Source organism: Antrostomus carolinensis, unplaced genomic scaffold, assembly GCF_000700745.2.
Source record: "Antrostomus carolinensis isolate BGI_N321 unplaced genomic scaffold, ASM70074v2 scaffold13290, whole genome shotgun sequence".
NCBI classification, from domain to species: domain Eukaryota; kingdom Metazoa; phylum Chordata; class Aves; order Caprimulgiformes; family Caprimulgidae; genus Antrostomus; species Antrostomus carolinensis.
The window spans coordinates 9,276-27,478 of NW_010289139.1; the positions used below are offsets into that span (position 1 = coordinate 9,276).

Consider the following 18,203-nt stretch of genomic DNA (forward strand, 5'->3'; position numbering starts at 1 on the left):
ATGCCTGTAAACTGAGGAACTCTTCCAAAGCAAGAAATGCCACTTGAGACCCTGTCCCAGCGCTCTCTGTTATAGTTCAGTGGGACTTCCTTGCATGAGGAAGAAAAGACATGCTCTATATTTAATACCATTACTGTTTTAATCCACATAGACAGAGAAACTTAATTTGGATGTTTGAGGTATTTCGGATTTTTGCAAAGCTTCCATGCTTTTGGTCTTCTAGCAGTCATAGTAATTTTATGAAAAATACTCATCTGATCATAGCCCCATATAGATACATCCTTCTGTTCTCCTAAAGGCAGTATTTTCTTCCAATATGCTTTTTTATACCTGGTAGCAGTTTACATACCTTTAAACAAAGACAGCTATTTTGGGGCATGCTATACACCCTAAAGCAAGAGATTTTAAGGAGGAATATGTTCTTCCTTAGGTTAAGGGTATTATGCTTAAGCTTTCTGTTTGGTAAATACACTAGGATAAGAATACAGATTTTAAAAACATCCACTCAAAATAGTTGTGTAAATATATTCCACTTAATTTCTAACCTAATCCAGTAAATGTTTATTTTCAAAATTTCAATTCTACAACTTGAATTTATGCACTGGCAAATTTTATAGTTGAATACTTCTTTCAGTGGAATGTAACTTTAAAGATGTAGCTATTTTTAAAATCACAGTTTTAAAGACTTTTTTAAAAGTCTTTAAACTACCCATTCAAACAAACAGAGGAAAAGAAATCAAATGCCACAGGAAGTTGCAAGTCAGGAAAAGGACAAGACTCAAGAACACTTTTGTTTTTACTTCCTTGTCATGAAAAACATAAACAGAGATAGTTTATAGAGACAGCTATTTAGAACAGACACTACAGTAAACTTCTAAGTACAGACAATCCTTCAATGCATATGTTCACCTAAATAACATGGTCTGGTATAACCCTAAGAAAAGCTGATCTGCAAAAAAGAATTAGAATAGGGAAACTTCATGAAAAGTAACCATGTAGACCTCTTTACATCACCATCAATCATTAAAAAAAAAAAGGATTGTGAGCACAAACTAATGTCAGACAGTTTCCTCTCTTACTTTAAAAATGCTCAACCCACAAACCAGTAACACTAGACAAACTTTTTTATTCCACTGTGAGTACTCTGTATTAGTGATTACAGATATTATGAAGTACATTTCTCCCTAGATACAATATCTATGCTGGCAACTCACTTAACAGTGGAGAATGCAGTTTCATTTAAAAATCAGGTAGTGCCCTGTAGCAAATTAAGAGTGAACAGGAATTTACAGCAAGTACAAAAACTTTTCCCACACTACATAGTGGTTTTGTAGCATGAAGCATAAGACAACTGGATGGTCACAACTAAATCTCTAGAAATTTTTTTTGCACCATTAAATGAGGTTACCACGGGCTCACCTTTCTCAGTTAGAAAATATACAAAATCTCAGTAAATCAACCTCAAAAGGCATTAGTGCTGTGCGTAGACGCAGGGAATGTGACAGATGTACTCCAACCCCCTTAACCAAACAGCAAGCAGCAGTTTGGTACAGGCTTCAAAGGAGGTAAAGGCCCGAGCTGTAGCCAGGCCAAGAACTCCTCTAGGAAACCCATGAAGGAGCAGAGTGACACAGTGAACACCCGTAAGTTGTGGGTACAACCAGTCTCATGCACACCTCTCCCACGGTACACAATTTCACTGTGAGCCAATCGCTTTATCCCTGAAGCATGACAGCCTAAGTGAGCCTTCCGGGGTAATTACATATTAATTCCCTGAGAACAGATGGATTTCCTTTCAGTCCAGCATGCCTCTGTGTTCACCACTGTTAAATCAGTGTAAGTTTTCCTACAATTCATAAGCACAAAGAAAAAACAGGGTTTTTTTTCTGAAGTTTTTACAGTGCTACTACCTTCCAAGTTGTTTCTGGAGATCCAACATATATTGGTAACATTGTGCATAGTAAGTCATCTGAGCTTCAACAAAATCATTCAGACAGCGAAGATGATGTGCCTACAATACAGGAAAGAATTCAAGATTTTAGTCTGTAACAGTACTATGCTGCATTAGAAAGACTGGTCTCCTAATCAGGTGCTAACACCAATAATGGCACATAGGGATTTATGCCACACAAGGATAGTGCCTGAATTTACCAGGTGAATGGGATAAAATGACACAAAAATTAATATATTTGAGCACAAAAATAGGTGCTGTACAAGCATCATGCCATTTACCCATAATTTTTTCACAACAGAATAAAAATCTTAGCATGTTTTTGTGATTTCAACATTCAGTTGATTTGATGAACGAGAAGCTGTGTTTTAAAGGATAAAAATGAAAGCTCCTACATTCTCAGGATTAACAGGAGACTAATGTTAAATTCAGTGGATACTAAACTAGAATAAAAAAATTAAAAATAAAAAAAATACAGTTTGATGCTTTAATGCACTGAAGTGAAACCTTGCAGCCCAAAGTTCCCAAGTAGCTCACTACAGTTATTTTCAGAGAGTGCCCTGATTTTGACTTTAAACCTTTCGCCCTTTTGAGTACTCACATGTGTGCTGCTGATTCCCTCCAGCAGAAGTCTGGTAATCTCTGCCTGACGGTCAAATTCACTCTGAGTAATTCGCACTTCCTGTTCAGACTAAAAGTAAGGATGCACATTAGGTATTTGTATGATGCACTGTTACACCTTCCGACTGCAACAGTTCCATTTTATTCAAAGGTACACATACAATGCATTAATCACAAGCTCAGGTGTTTGAAACGTGCTTTTTCTTGGCAGATCTGTACTAGACAAAAGGAGTAATTGCATTATGGGTTTGGAAATGTTGAAACTCTATACAAAACAAACAGCTTTATCATCAGACACCTACCACAGAGTCAATGCATGCAAAAGAAAGCCATTTTCGTAAGTAATTAAGTACCACCCCACCTCTTCCAGTAACAAACCAAGCATTCACTGGCGTAACAGTGTCGGCACCAAGGATTCTGCCAGCGTAACAGTGGCAGCCAGGGACAATATAATTTTTATTTTTTTCCCCCATACTTAAGGTTAACAGCACTCTGGCCAAATAATTTAGGGTGAACCTCAAATTATTTTTGTCATGTAACTGCATGGCAATCATCCATACATAAATCTTTGACAGTAAATTTTAACAGGATATTTCATAAATTAATGTCTCATACTGGCCACCAAGCTACTACAGTTATTTCTGGTGCTTGTAACTCAAGCACCTTTAAAAATAAATAAATCCAAGCTATAGCAAATGTTTTAACTTCAATTATAGTAAAATTTCTATTGAAATTTTTGGATTTAAGTCACATCACATATTTAAATAATTCCAAGTATATTTATTCGTTGTTACATATAATTATCAGCAATTTTTAAATAAGTTAACAACATTATAGTCCCATTTTAAAGGACTTCCATCTAGCACAAGCTGAAATTACTTTAGAGTTGTTTTGGGGTTTTTTTGAGAAAAAAATGACACTACTCAAAACACACATATACACAAAAATGTGTGTTGTAATACCTAAGATTTACTGTTCCAAGACAGAATGTCCTCAGCCTGGAATCTGGATTACCTTGCCTCAATGCTTATATGCATTTAGTACCTTGTTTCTAAAAACAAACACAAAGGCAAAAATCTGCATTAAGTCAAAGATGCAGCAGTTACTGTTCTCAACAAAACAAAGTAAAGAAATATAATGAGGTGAAGCTTCAGGAAACTTAATGAGGCAATACTGATAAAATATTGGTTTCAAAAGGATTTTATGTGTTTGCAAACATTCTGCTCTTGCATTTCATAGTGTTAATCAACATGAAAAGTCACATGGAAGGATCTTAATCTCAGAAACGAGCACAAAAGAATGATGCATTTACCTAAGGAATGTTTTTCATCTGAAGTCACTGCAGCTGGGAAGGCTTACACATTAATTAAGCAGTAAGGAAGCAGCTATAGAATACTGTGTGTTTCTTACTATAACTGAGATAGCAGTGTATGTATCAAGTTACAAAATAGGTTTGCAAAGTTTGTTGAGGCAAGAATCTTTGCTTGGAATTTTCCTATTAAATCTGCATTAGTATCAGTGAAATCCATCTGGCTGCCCCTGTGAGAAATGTAAGAACAAACAGGGGGAAAAAAGGAAATCTGATAGCCAAGAGGGGAAGAAAAGCATACTCTTCTGCATCAGCAACATCTTAATTTCCTTTAAATAAAAAAAACCCAGCAAAATCATAGGTAAACCATTTATCTGGAGATAAATAGTCTAGTTTCTTGCTTCTCTGAAGTCAGCAGTTGCTAATGTGTTTGTTTCTTCCTGCCAGGCAAGTAAATACAGGAGAACAGGAATATACAGGAAGCAGAAATATCCATCGGAATAATTCTATCTGTTTCAGTGAAGTTCAGCAAATCAACTACTTTCAATAAAAAAAGGCAAAGTGAGTAATGTGTTAATATGTATTAACTTTGCCAGCACAGAGTGACTTTAAATACGTTGCTTTACAAAAGTCTGATATACTGGCTTTGTAGAGATCTGCATAAACTGAATGACATGATGATGTGTTTAACCTGTTTTGCTCATCCCCATTTTCAGTACCGCTAGACAAACAGTAGCAGGACAGTGTATCTATTCTGCACCTTGTGGTAGAGGTGAAAACCAGCTGACTGGGAAGCTTACAGCCTAATAATCATTGTTTCCGAACAGAATGAAAAGCTCAAAATCTACAAGCTTTCCAGTGACCTTGAGCTGTGGTTATATTTTGTTTTTAGAACAATTAGAAGGCCTCAGAGGGTATCTCCCATGAAGATCCTTCAAAATAGTAATTGCTCCCCAGGTTCAGAACATGAACCCAGTTTCTGAATATCAATATTCAGAAGTTCATAATTTCACCAAATTTCACGTAAGAATATATGACCTCTCAGAAATACTATGCAATCCTGTAGCTAAGGGATAACACATAATCGTAAGAGCACAGGAAATAAAATCACCTTCATAATGCTGTTTTGTATAGCTACTACTGTAGGGTTGTACATGCTATTAGTAAAACAGTGAAAATGGATATATTCACGCTACCCAGTATAGCTGGGCCTCCTTGTCTCCTTTGTAATCAAAGACAGGAGCCCCTCTTGATGCTCAAAACCAGTCTAACCTCAATGTGCTGCACACATGCCAAAAGCCTCTGCTCTTCCCACTGACTACACCAGACACCTCAGAAGACTCCTAACAAAAATCAATACATTTATAAAGTGTGTAACACTGGTACCTACCCCATGTGTTCTATAGTACAGTATCTGATATCCTCTAATTCCACATTTCAGGAGGGAAGTTAAACTGAAGAAAGTTTGTCACTGACACCATGCAGATCTTTTGTTCTAACTCAAAAACCCCTTGTGATTGATGTAGAGATTACTGGACAGTCCAAAATCCTTGTTGAGAAGCTTCTTAGATTTAAATTGAAAACATCTACGAATCTCTTACTCCAGTTTTCAAACACAGAAGGACAGATTGTCTTTAGAAACCTGGATGGATTACTGTTCCTTTGGCAGAACACGTTTATTGTAGTTTCTTCTCAATAGTCTCTGTTTTTTATATACTTAATAATTAAAAAAAAGATAACTTTAAATTATATTATTCATTACAAGATTTAAAGCTTTTTGTCTTCTTTATGCTATGGTTAAGCACTTTGTATCATTTTTTTTCTCTTTCCAAAACACAATCTGTTAGATTTCACTATCCTTAAAGTTGCTTGTCATTATCTCTGAAAAGCAAATAGTTTTATTCATAATTGTCCTATAGTTTCAAGATTAATTTTGGTAACAGCAGTACTGCTCCTCTGCCATCTTTTTCCCAAAATAGTACCAAGTACTCCAGCAGGCAGGTTTGCTGCTTTCAAACTTTCACTTTACTTAAATAATAAAATCATTCTCAACCTTTGATCAAAGTTGACCTAACCCTCTTTTTACAGTTCAATCTCTAAATTCCTTCTTCCCTCTGAACTCTCACCTTACATTCCACACATACACGTCCCCATTTGCAGCGTAACTCACAGAAAGTTGGAAGAGAAAAAACCTTCATTTATTTTCTCTCACAGCCCCCAGGATTTCACTCAAAGCTCCATACCCCAGCTTCTAACAGCAACTCCCTACACCTCCCATGGGGCCTATCTAGTCCCCTTTTAAAACCCACACTCCAAAGCCCCTGCCCTCCAACTACCCTTACTTTCTATTGCTACTCTTAATTTTTATTTCCCCTTCTCCACAGAAATCCCCTAAAACAATTCCCTTTAGCACAGGGAAGGGGAGCTAAAGGGAAGCACAGCTTGTCACAGCCTGTTCCTAACACTGCCCGAGAGCAGCCCTTCTCATAGCTACCGCCTACCACTCCACTGGCTCCACTGAGTTTGTCCCTGTGCAGGGGCTGGCATGACAGCAGAAGGCTGCAGCTCCCACCCCAAGGCTAATGCTATATTTATGAATTAGCCTTCAGCCCAGGTGCAGTTTTCAGATGTGCCTACCTCCTAACTACAGTTGCTGAAGATAAGCACTGCACTCTCTAGTGAAACTGGAGAGAAAGGCAGGGAACAAAAAACCCCTCCAAAACAGAGTTTTCTCCAAGTTTCTTGCATGTACTCCAGCATTTTAGTTACTGTTCCATATTCTAGGTAAAAGTTGAAGATCAGTGTTTTTCAGGACAGTTTAGATTACTATACCCCAACCTTTCTGAAAATTTTCAGGTAAGTTTATTCTTAAAAGGTAATTTTAAACAGTAAATTTTAAGAAAAGTCCTGTAGTTCTTTTCTATTTTATCTTGTCATATGAGAATCATATGGTACTAAGTGACAGGTTGCCCGAAACAGCTTACTACAGAACAAGCCCCAAGTATTGTTTCACCACTGGAGTTTAAAAGGTCCTAGAGGGGACCAGTGTATTCTGATGTAACACCTCAGGCTGCCAGCAGCAGACTGACATCAACCATGCAATATCCTTTATTACATTAGACCAGCAAAAGTTACAGTTTCAGAATTCTGCAGTTTCTAACTTGTTTACTTACTTTTGTCACTTCCTCAGCCCATATCTAGTCAGCATTAAGAGGTGGGGAAATAAAAACATACAAACTTAGACATTAGTTGTACTTTAACACAGGATGTAACATACTTTGGCTTTTAACTACTTTCCTGTCCTCAGAACTTCACAGGGATTTGAGAAGAGCTCTAAGTCAGCTTCCCAAAGCCCTTCATATAAAATGAAACTGCAAGGAGTATGGATAGCACTACATCTGTGAAATAAATTAGATACTGAAGAGAGTGGGACTTGTAGAACTTATGTTACAAGAATCTATTTAAAACAGGCTATTACAACATAAGACATAACTAGTTGGAAAATGACATGAAACAGACAGACTAAATTACTTTATGGAGGAATTTAAGTTAACGTGTTAAAATTTAAGTTAATGTGTTAAAATACTGGAAAACTATGAAAAGCTATTCTCATTTTAACACCACATTAAGTAAAGACTGAAACAGACAAATGAATGATTTCTCTTGCTAATTCCATTACTGGTTTCCTATGTCACAAGTATTTTTTGTTGAAACCTAAATTTAATTAAAAATGCTACAGAGGTATCTCAAACTAAGTATTCAAGTAGCAGCCAATAGTACAGCAAAATCCCAGAACTGCAAGGAATTTACTCTAGAAGTTAATTACTTCAGTTTGCTGCTCCAATTCCCTCTTGCAATGCAGTTCTCCTTTACCCTGCATTTTCTACAGCTGTGAGAAGATGACACAATTGGGACCTTGGTAGGAAGAAATGTGCACAAAGGTTGCAGAAGCAAGTTGTTAAAAAAAAAAAAAGGTTATTCAGTGTTTTATCCAATCACAACTGAGAAATCTGGAACACTAATTGAGATAAGACCCACTATCCTGTGCAGGTCCAAGACCCAAACCAGGACAGGCTGAACAGCACAGTCTGTGTTGTACATAATTGATTAACCCTTCCTTTTCCACTTTAACAATTACAGTACTAAAAAACAGCTGCATTGATGAGGCCTTGCAACAAGTTTATGATATACTGTACTTTAAGTCAAGCCATTAATTTATGTGACATTATTCAGTTTCAGTTATTTGTAAAACATTGCTTGAAGGGAATAATTTCTACATATTCTTGGCTATTTCACATAACTCATATTAAAAAATAGGAGAATGAAATAATTTGTTTCCCTCCAATGGATAAAATTAATTTCAGAAGAGCTAAAAAAAATGCAACTCCTTTGCATCCTAAGCTTACATTCAAAAACTCACAGAAACTGCAATAGAATACTGGATACTTCAGATTAACAGAAATATTCTATTAGAAACAACATCTAATGCTGCACTGACATAAGTGTATTTAGCACACTATACCAATCCAGTTTGGAATGGAAAACATCTGAAACAAGATCAAATGAGCTAGATAGCAAGAGAAAACATTTGATAGGAAAATGATGAACACAGGAGGCCAACAAACCTTTAGCCATTTTACATGCAGCAAGTTGAGCACGTAAGAGACATTTACCATAATGTTATTCTCTTCAGGCTGAGAGGTGTTTAGTTGCTTAAGTGCATAGATAAAAGACACAAACAAGTTACAACACTGAATATAGCAGGTGAATAGATTATTGGCAAAAAGCACTGCAAATTTAAGCTAAGCAAGACTGTCGACTGAATATAGATAAACAAGACTGTTTAGATTTCTATTTTAAATACTGATCTAAGCTACTTCAGTTGTAAAGTAAGTATGAGAGAATGCAATTTCAAAGATTAAATATTTTTATAACAGGGGGAAAAAAATAATCAAATGTAGATGCAATTCATCACTTTAACCTGTTTAAGAAAGTAGTGAAACATAAAAGTTTGCATCATAATACACTTTGCTAACCTATCAGTTAAGCACTGTTTGCCAGTATCTTCCATAAGTAAGTGAGCCAGCAAAAGATTAATCATTTCCATCACACCTATATCCAGGTTAGTCCTCATTTCTGTATTGCAGAGGATAAAGTAGAGATGCAATTTTTTAACTTCTCTGGGAATTATACAATCCAATAGTTGTTAAACAACTTTTTAAACAGTTGTTTAACACAGCTGTTAAAATGTAATTAAAATTGAAGTATAGGCAAGGCAGTAAAGTAAGAGACCAGGCATTTCATGCTCTACCAGCACTAAATTATTTGCAAATAAAACTGAATTATATGACTGGTCAAGTAGTAACAGCAGCAACCAGCAAGCTCTGGATTATTACAATGGCAATGGAACTAAAACTCAAGTATAGAATCTTTCTTTTAATACTAAGTTCCAGGGGAACAACTTCCTTATGGTGTTTCTATTGCTTTAGAGGGTAAGGTATACACTTGCTACCATGCCACAAGGAAGTTAATAACCAAAATACTTTTTTTTCATTTTGAGAAACTTCAATATGAAAAAATCCAAGCAGAGGAACAGTTTACTATCCATTGCTTCCAAATTCCACTACTAGCTGACTAAAATCCTGCTCTGCTCTCCATCGTTGGTCTTACAAATTAAGAGAGCTTGACAAGTGGAGAAGCTATTTTTGCATAAAATTTACATAATATAAGGGGAAATGCATGCATGACTTAAGAAATACAGACAATTTAAATACATAGGGACATTGTGCATGGCATGGAGGATTGAGACATAGCAGCAGAACTGTCATGTAGATATGATGTTGTTTTTTTTAAGAGGAACACCATTCCAGAGATGGGAGGTGCCTCGTCTACAAAGCTCAGTCTCATAGATTATGCTTTTGAGCTCCTTCAGGACAGCGAAACATTTGGAAAAGCCAGCAAAATCTGACAGTCCCACTTCTGCCCCTTCATCATGTACACCGTCCCTGTGTATTTCAAATGCCTGTATTCCTTCAGCATCTGTGCACATGACCCCTACTGCATTAACCCTTACAGGAAAAATCACTATCTGTCATTAACTACTGCACTTTTAGGAATGCACTCAAAATACAGCTATGACGACACTATAAGCACACCCTGCTGAAATTGCACACATTCAATTACTTATTCCTCCATTTAGAGGCATTTTAACAGTTTAAAAAGCAAAAGCTTTTTATCTTATAGTAATTTTAATCTCCTTGAACAAGCATTTCTTGAGGGAATGAGAATTGTTAAGAAACGTGAGTTTAAGAGTCTCACCATGCTCAGTGGTATGAAGGAGTAAACTAGAGAAAGAGTAAACTACAAATATTTTTGATATAGAGAAGTTAAGTCTAGATGGGTTCATCAGTTGGAAGTAATTATACAGATGCTTCAACACTTGTAGATTCAAATGCCAAAACTTGATCTCTGAATGATATATATTTACAACCAACTTGACAGATTGTAGGACGTGATTTTTGGCAGCATAGGCTCATCAAGTACAGAACAAGGGGAGAATATTTACTTGGGTCAGGTAAGTTCAACTTGGTGGAGTATCTAAAAACAGAATACTAACACTTTGATCAGCAATTCACTTTCGTTTCCTTGTGTTCCACTGAGGCATTTCTTACAAAGTATCTAGAAAAGTAGCTAGGGTAAGAAGCTAGGACTGAAAACATAACCAAGCAAATTTATAAATATGTATCAATAAGTTTGAAAGTTATGGACAAGTTAAAAAAAAAAATCTACTTACTGCAGCTCGAGCTTCTGCAACTTTTGCCTTCTTCAATCTGGTTTTTGCTGCATCCAAATCTAGTCTTTTATTTTGTAATAGTTTGCGTTCTTTCTGAAAGTGAGTTAGGTTAGTTCATGAGAACAGGTACGTGTACTCAATAGCAAAAGCCTGTCTACTTGTAAATCTTTTTTAATGAAGTATCACATGCAAAAAGGTTCTTCAGTTGAACAAAGAAACTGGATCCTAACTATTCTTACACATTTTATACTCAGACACATACTTTTAATAGAGCAACAGTTACACAAAGCAAGCTTGCAGAATTATTTTTATTTTACCTGATCAAAAGGAAGGGAAATAGACCAAAGGCACAAAATTTACCTGACTTTTTTTACATTACTTTGAGGTAATCAATAATGCAAAATTATCTACTACTTTGTTCTGAAGTTTTACAGCTACAATTGTTGAGAAATGCTGAAGAATGCACAATTCAACTTACAGTAATAGTTTTGTAGTCTCCTTCAATAAAGTTTCTTAGAGGAGTGAGAAAGTTTATAGCAGAAGTTTGAATTAGTTCTCTGTCTGCTGTCCCAATTCGTTTTTGTGTTTCTCCACATTTAACAAGTGCATTTCCTGCAAAGGAAAAAAAAAAAAAAAGTTAGTTCCATAGTGATTCAGGCAGGTGGTTTAAAAAAAGAAGTTTCCACAGCCAGGAAAGTTTAGGCCAACAGCTTGAAAGATACCATGACAAGGGATTTCAAAACAAATCTGGATCAACTAAAACAAACCAAACAAACAAAAAAACCACCAACCAAATAAAAAACCCAAAACAAACAAAAAAAACCCCCACACACACCAAAAAAAACCCAACCACCCAAGACAAACAAACCCACACACCAAACCAGACCATTTTTATTAATAACAATCACAGGCCAAGGCAAGATTTCCATGAGAACAGATACAGCATTGTAGAAGGGGCACTAACTATGGCAACTCCACTGTGAACAACTGTTTTAGAACTGGATATTGTACCTATTTATTTTAATCCAACATACTCATCTCCTTATTCCACATTTTTGTTTAAGTCAGGAGTAGTTGGTAGCAAGGAAAAAGCTCACTTAACTACTGGAAAATAACATGCTTTGCCCAGTCCCCTTTAGAACTGCAACTTCTAAATATGCATTTGTACATTAACTGAACAATACTTTGAAATTTGGTTCCGAGTTAGGTATTGAAACTAAAGTTAGTGTTTCAGGAATATAGTTATTATGTTTTGACAGACTGACAGGGCTGAGTTAGAAAAGACACTAAGTTTTCAGAGAACTAAAATATTTGTGACACCACACAAAAGCTAACAGTGTATCTATCTTATGCTAATAGTTTGTTACTTGCTTGAATTCTAAAAATTCTGCAAGTTAAGGGGCAGCATGCCTCTAAGTACAACTCTGTTTGATGTTAAAAAATAGGACTTGAGGCTGATGATCAGAAGGAAGGTCACAGATAACAGCATAAAAGCATGTGGAAGTAAAGAGGAACAAGGCTTTCCATTACTGATTTTGTATGTGTAAGTCTTCTATAAAACATTTACTTTTTTTACTTTAAGTGCACTTTCCTTCTTCTGAAAAGGAAACCCATTATTTCCACATATAAAGAACTCATTCTTCCCAAAACAAGTTTTCCCTCACACCGTGATTTTGAAGAAAGCAACTAAAGAGAGCTAGCTATCAGAGTTTGACTGCAGACTATATTTTATATACAGACATCTATGCATTTCAAATGGTTAAATTAAATTAACAGCTAAATCTGTTATCAGCAACTTTAAAAAATTGTAGCGAACACTAGAATTAGACTTTATAATTAATGCCAGTGTAAAAACATCAGCTGTAACACCTCCAACTCCAATATCAATAGGAGTATTGGTATAAATACTCCTATTAAATAGGAATAAATATTTTCTGGAGAAGGAAGAAAGTTTAGATTATGTTCTACACTCTCATCATTAGCAAAAGATTATATATTAAGAAAAGCAGGAATATAGTAAAGTTAGAAGGGATTCTTACTATAGGAGTTAATTTTAGATAACGTTTTCACTCCACACCACAAATAAAATGAACAAGTGTTGTCAGATGTGCAAATGTATTCCTTTAACAAGGAACCAAATTTCACAATTATTTGTTGTGGTAAGAAAATCCACCAAGACAGTTATCATTCCAACAGCAGGATCTATTTCTAGATTTGGACAGAAGCCTCATCATTGATCTCCTAATGCTCAGTTATACAGCAAGTCACCTCAAACTGATACAAAAGTCATTGAAGTGTTTTATCTAAAGGAAGACAAGAAATATCATTTTACATCGTTAAGAAAAACTAGATCTGTGCATTTTCCCCCCTGCATTTCTGCAACATAAGACATATTTTTTGCTTCTACTTACCGTAGGCTGTTCCTGGGCCAAATTCATTCCCAGCATCAATCATATACTGGCCTAGTAACTCTGGATTATTCATGCGACTTGGTGCTTTACGGTCCAGCTTCTCATAGACAAATTCTTCTATTCTGGCATCTAAAAAAATGTTTATTTAAAACAATTACTGTCACTCTAAACACAAGTTAGACATAGAAACAAAATTTTAAAAAAGGAACAAGAAAAAAGAATTTCAAAGTCAGGACATTAACCTCAACATGAAGTGAACAACAATAAGTTGAAGATACTGTTCTTGGAAACTGACTGTATTCCATGTTTGCCAGGCTATGTTCAAATGTTTCTTAGAGCCACCCGTGAGAGTGAAAAAAATATACTTTTCCTCTCCCTTCTATCAGCATCTTTATACAGTTTTTCAAAATTTTGTCCAGAAGTCTTCACTGAAAGAGCACAATAGAATACTTCTCCTTAACAAAACCAAACAGTCTTTTTTTTCCCCTCTCTAGGAAAAAAATGGTGAAAATTGATCACTAGAATTAGCAGCATGGGAATTAAGTTCCACAACTACTGCAGGTTCCCTATTAAAATATTCTGGAAGTTTCGCAGCCCCAGAAATTATATCCTCTCTTTCACACTCCACCTGCTTCCTTGAAATGCTCTGAAACAAACCACTACAGATATTACGAAGTGTTGCATTTTGTACTCCCATCTTTCCTTAGTTGAAGCAATAAAATTAACAAAAAAACCTTGTTATGATCATTAATATGATCATTAATATCCATCTATCTTTTTTTGTCACAGTATGGTTTTTAGGTTAAAAAGCCTCACAGACAAAAACAGGGACACTGCTAATTACAATAGCAAACTCCTCAGATACAACACGATTTCTCTGGCCAATTCTTTTGACTTCATAATTAACTCACTTTATTTATGCAGTCAATATTAACTAATTTCAGCCTGCAATAGTACAGGCAACCACAAAGAAGATCACCAATTAACAAACCTGCCACTTTGATGCAACCAAGAATAATACTGTTAATTAGACAACTTTCATCAGAACTGGATTAAATAACTACTCTCTCATGAAGACCACAAAAATTAACCTGATACAGACAAACATGAGACCCTGGCACCAAGGGTAAACCAAAAATGATCCAAATTCATTGGTTTTTCTTTAATCTAACCATAATATTTCTTTTTAACTAAATGATGAAAGAACTGAAGAGTAATAAAAAATTATTGAACTATTACGCAGGTCTGACCTAAAGGTATACTTAAAAATGTAATTGAAAGTTGTTTTTCCTCCTCCAGACAGGGTTGCTCCATTAACAACAACCAAAAGAAGCTCTCTACAGCATGTGATAGTTCTCCCAAGTAGGCTGCCAACAGCTGAAGTTACATTCACAGATGAAGACCACTGCTTAGTGAGTACCACTGAGTATTTTTAGCCATCAGAAAATTCTCTGGTCAGCATAACTGAGATACTACCATACATTACCCTTCTACTGCAACTTCCTCACACAGTTCTACCAGCCTGCAGTTAGTGATTCAATATTCTACAATCACAAGTTTCTGAAAGAGTCAATACATATTGCAAGTGTGGAATTAAATGAACAAGATGATTATTTCCTCTGGCATATTCTGTAAGTTCTATTGCATCCTTCCCACAGGATTAGTTGTTCTGGTTTTTATATTTGTTTTATTAAATACTGCTTTATGCAAGTAAAGGATGAAATATTATTTTAGAAGCCAATTGCAAAGATCAGCATTATAAAGAATTTATCTCTTTGGCATTAGAGAAGCGCGATCAGTGTATGATTTACCTGTATTAATAAATCCTAACTCAGTATGTCACTACAAGGAGAATATTTATGTTTTCAGTGCAGAGGTATTAGTGGTACTATAATTTTATCATTTAAGCAAGCCTAAAGGAGGTTTCTTTTTTTTTTTTTTTTTTTTTGTAATAGTATCCTATGAAATGGCTAGCGACCAGGTCTTGACTTGAAATCTAGATCTATACACTAAGCAAATTCCTATAGCTGCCAACTCCAGTACAACTGCCACAAATGGCACAGATAACTGTAGGATATGAGTCTGAAATGGATATCTTCAACATTACTACTCATAGCAGCAATTTCAGAAACAAATAAAATTAACACACCAGAAAACTACTTTCTTCTACCTATGTTTTTTTTTCTGTTATTGTTACAGTAAGAGATTAATCAGTGATGAAAGCATATTTGAAACTTTATTGTATTGCCTAAGTATGGTGTATAAAATGCTGGCAAATGATAAAGACTTGGCATCTGGACAAAATCATTCTTTAGTAAAGGAATTGTTAAAGACAGACATTCCAGTTCATCTTGCTTGCTTCAAGCTGAATTGTATCGTGCAGACATTTTAAAGTAATGAAATAGTAATGAAATTTCTTGAGCCACTGCATCTACTCCATGAAGAACTTCAGAGTTCTTACAGTTGCCTCAGATTTCTGGAATTAAGAGTGTGAAATTCAATTAAACAGGAAACAACTCAAAAACCAGTCAACCTCAGACTGACCAGAGCATGGAACAAATGCTATAGCTTGAAGTGCCCTGTATAAAGCCTTTCCCATTTCAAGGGTTAAGGAAGCACCAGCAAAAGGTGCAGCGTCTCTGATTCCGAGTAGTAGCTCTACAAAATGTGCTTTCCCTAACTCCAGCCTTTAAATTTTAAAACTGCTATCTTTAGTCATAACGGACGCAATACCTATTGCAGTAAACATTTACATTGGCAAATCTATTCATTCAAAAGTTGCAAACAAAAACTTGAAGGGCTCCTTACTTGGATTTGGCTGCAGTAATACTTCTGTTTGTTTCATTATTTTTTCTGTCCACAATTTAGTGCATTCAGCTTTGCTGAGAAGGTTCTCCAAGTGAGCATCCAGTTCAGTCTTCTCTGCTTGGCCGAGCTTTTCTTCCGTGAACTATGAGTTAGTCAGACAGGTTGAAAATACTCAGTTAGTTCACAGAAATAATTTCCCAGGACAAGTTTAACACAGTAACCATTCATATTAGTTGCAGATCATGTTTTCAAATAGATAACCATTATCCAGTCATCAATAAAAGTCTAAGGATAAATTTGAAAGTTGTTAAATACAACAACACACTCTTACGATGATCCGAGGGCTGGAGCACCTCTCCTATGAAGACAGGCTGAAAGAGTTGGGGCTGTTCAGCCTGGAAAAGAGAAGGCTCCGGGGAGATCTTATAGCAGCCTTCCAGTACCTGAAGGGGCTACAAGAAAGCTGGGGAGGGACTTTTCATAAGGGCAACTAATGACAAAACAGGGGAATGGGTTTAAACTGAAAGAGGGTAGGTTTAGATTAGATATTAGGAAGAAGTTTTTCACTGTGAGGGTGGTCAGACAATGGAACAGGTTGCCCAAGGAAGTTGTGGATGCCCCCTCCCTGGAAGTGTTTAAGGCCAGGCTGGATGAGGCTTTGAGCAACCTGATCTAGTGGAAGGTGTCCCTGCTGATGGCAGGGGGGTTGGAACTAGATGATCTTTAAGGTCCCTTCCAATCCAAACCATTCTATGATTCTATGATTCTATACTATTATGGAAAAAAAGGGCAGGAGGGTGTTAATCAGACCAAGATGAGGGAGGTAATTTACAAAGCTATGAAGAAATCCTCTGCTCTACTCAGTACTGAATGTTCATTTTGTCCAATTTTGCATAGTGCTCCTTGAAAGGGGAGCCAAAAGTAAATAAGAGTGCAGAGCTAACAAAGGCAATTAAAGGATTACTTCAATCTTGTATATTTTGTAACTACCTTTGTCCCTTCTCCCACAGTAAAACCTGAAGACACAACAGATTCTCATTGCAGCTACATTTAATGTGTTTAAAAAATGTTATCCTGTCCACAACAAACAGGGTAAAAAGTAGCGAGTTTAAACTTCAGCATGAAGATATAGATTAGAATTAGACATTAGAGAAAGCTTTTAAAGACAAGGATTAAAAGCTAAAATAGACTTCCCTGTGAAGTTGTGGAATAAATATCTTTGAGGGTGGGGGGGTGTTTCGCTTTTTAGAATAGGACAAATCAATGTTTGATGAACTGTTTAGATATAACGGATCCTGTTATGACAGTAAGATGACTTCTGCTCTTCTCATCCAAACTGTGTTTTCAGTGACAATGAAATACATTATAACTCCATTTAGCTAAATAAATCCCACAGATGATACATTTCACTTGATATTAAATTCATGCCAACTCTTATTAATCCACAAGCAGTTTGCACTTCAATCCCAGTTCTGTGGGAGAGGGGAAAGCCACGTGTTTCACATCAGGGAACCAAGCACAACCAGAACTGAGGGCTTTGCCTGCCTCTCTTCCGAGCAGTTGTTCCTCATGACCACGATGATCTCATCACTTGACATCCTGTTCAAAGTCAGGCATTTTCAGAAGAACCTGGCTTATAATTAAATCCCTAACAAGCTTACCAATTAAGAACATAATAGGACTGGAAGCATTTTGACTGTCAAACTTTATTCTTAATAAGTTCTTTGGTGGGATATTTAAACTTGCAGTAAGAAACAAGACTACAAGTAAACTGCATTGTCCGAGATTGTTTCAATTTCCATGACATGCAGAATGAAACCAGCTCTGATAGCATGCACATCTAAAGTCTAGGTAAATGCTGCAGCATTTGCAGTTCTACATAAAAGCAACCTGCCTTTATGAGAAAATTCAGTTGCAGTACAAGGAAGAATAGAATTTATTACTGCTACTGTTTAAAAGGCTTCTTATAAACATGTCAGGTACCATACGTTGTTCTCATAAGCCTTTTACAGATTCATTAGAATACAATATAAATTGTTTTGAAATTATTTTTTACTAATTACAGAGAAGAGTATTTGTCTATGAAATGGGCTTTGCTGGTAATATTTCCGTAAATCTAGTCAGCAGTGTGAAGATTGCTTAGCCAATGTTAGATTTCACACATACACTTTAAGGAAAAACTTAACTTTAGCAATAGTGAGCAGGATGGTAAATAGTAGTTTGACAGAAGCATGGTTTCCAGCATCAACATAAGGCAACAATGCTGACACTCTGATTTCCTATCTAGGTGACTTTGAAACCTAAATGTGA

The 18,203-nt window shown here is 35.9% G+C and overlaps 1 protein-coding gene across 2 annotated transcripts in view; it reads right to left on the reverse strand.

Annotated features, from left to right (window-relative positions):
- SH3GLB1 (SH3 domain containing GRB2 like, endophilin B1) overlaps positions 1–16,031 on the reverse strand; it is a 21,093-nt gene extending 5,062 nt beyond the window's left edge. Inside the window, exons 1-8 of one of the 2 annotated variants that reach the window (XM_029085262.1) lie at positions 15,894–16,031; positions 13,086–13,214; positions 11,153–11,286; positions 10,675–10,767; positions 8,507–8,593; positions 7,055–7,078; positions 2,553–2,642; positions 1,911–2,011 (exon numbers count right to left, since the gene is read on the reverse strand). In XM_029085262.1, coding sequence (XP_028941095.1) covers positions 1,911–2,011; positions 2,553–2,642; positions 7,055–7,078; positions 8,507–8,593; positions 10,675–10,767; positions 11,153–11,286; positions 13,086–13,214; positions 15,894–15,930 — 695 coding nt within the window. In that variant the 5' untranslated portion in view covers positions 15,931–16,031. The remainder of the gene's footprint in view (positions 1–1,910; positions 2,012–2,552; positions 2,643–7,054; positions 7,079–8,506; positions 8,594–10,674; positions 10,768–11,152; positions 11,287–13,085; positions 13,215–15,893) is intronic. The other variant, XM_029085264.1, reaches the window with a different exon arrangement.
- Positions 16,032–18,203: the final 2,172 nt, after the last annotated feature.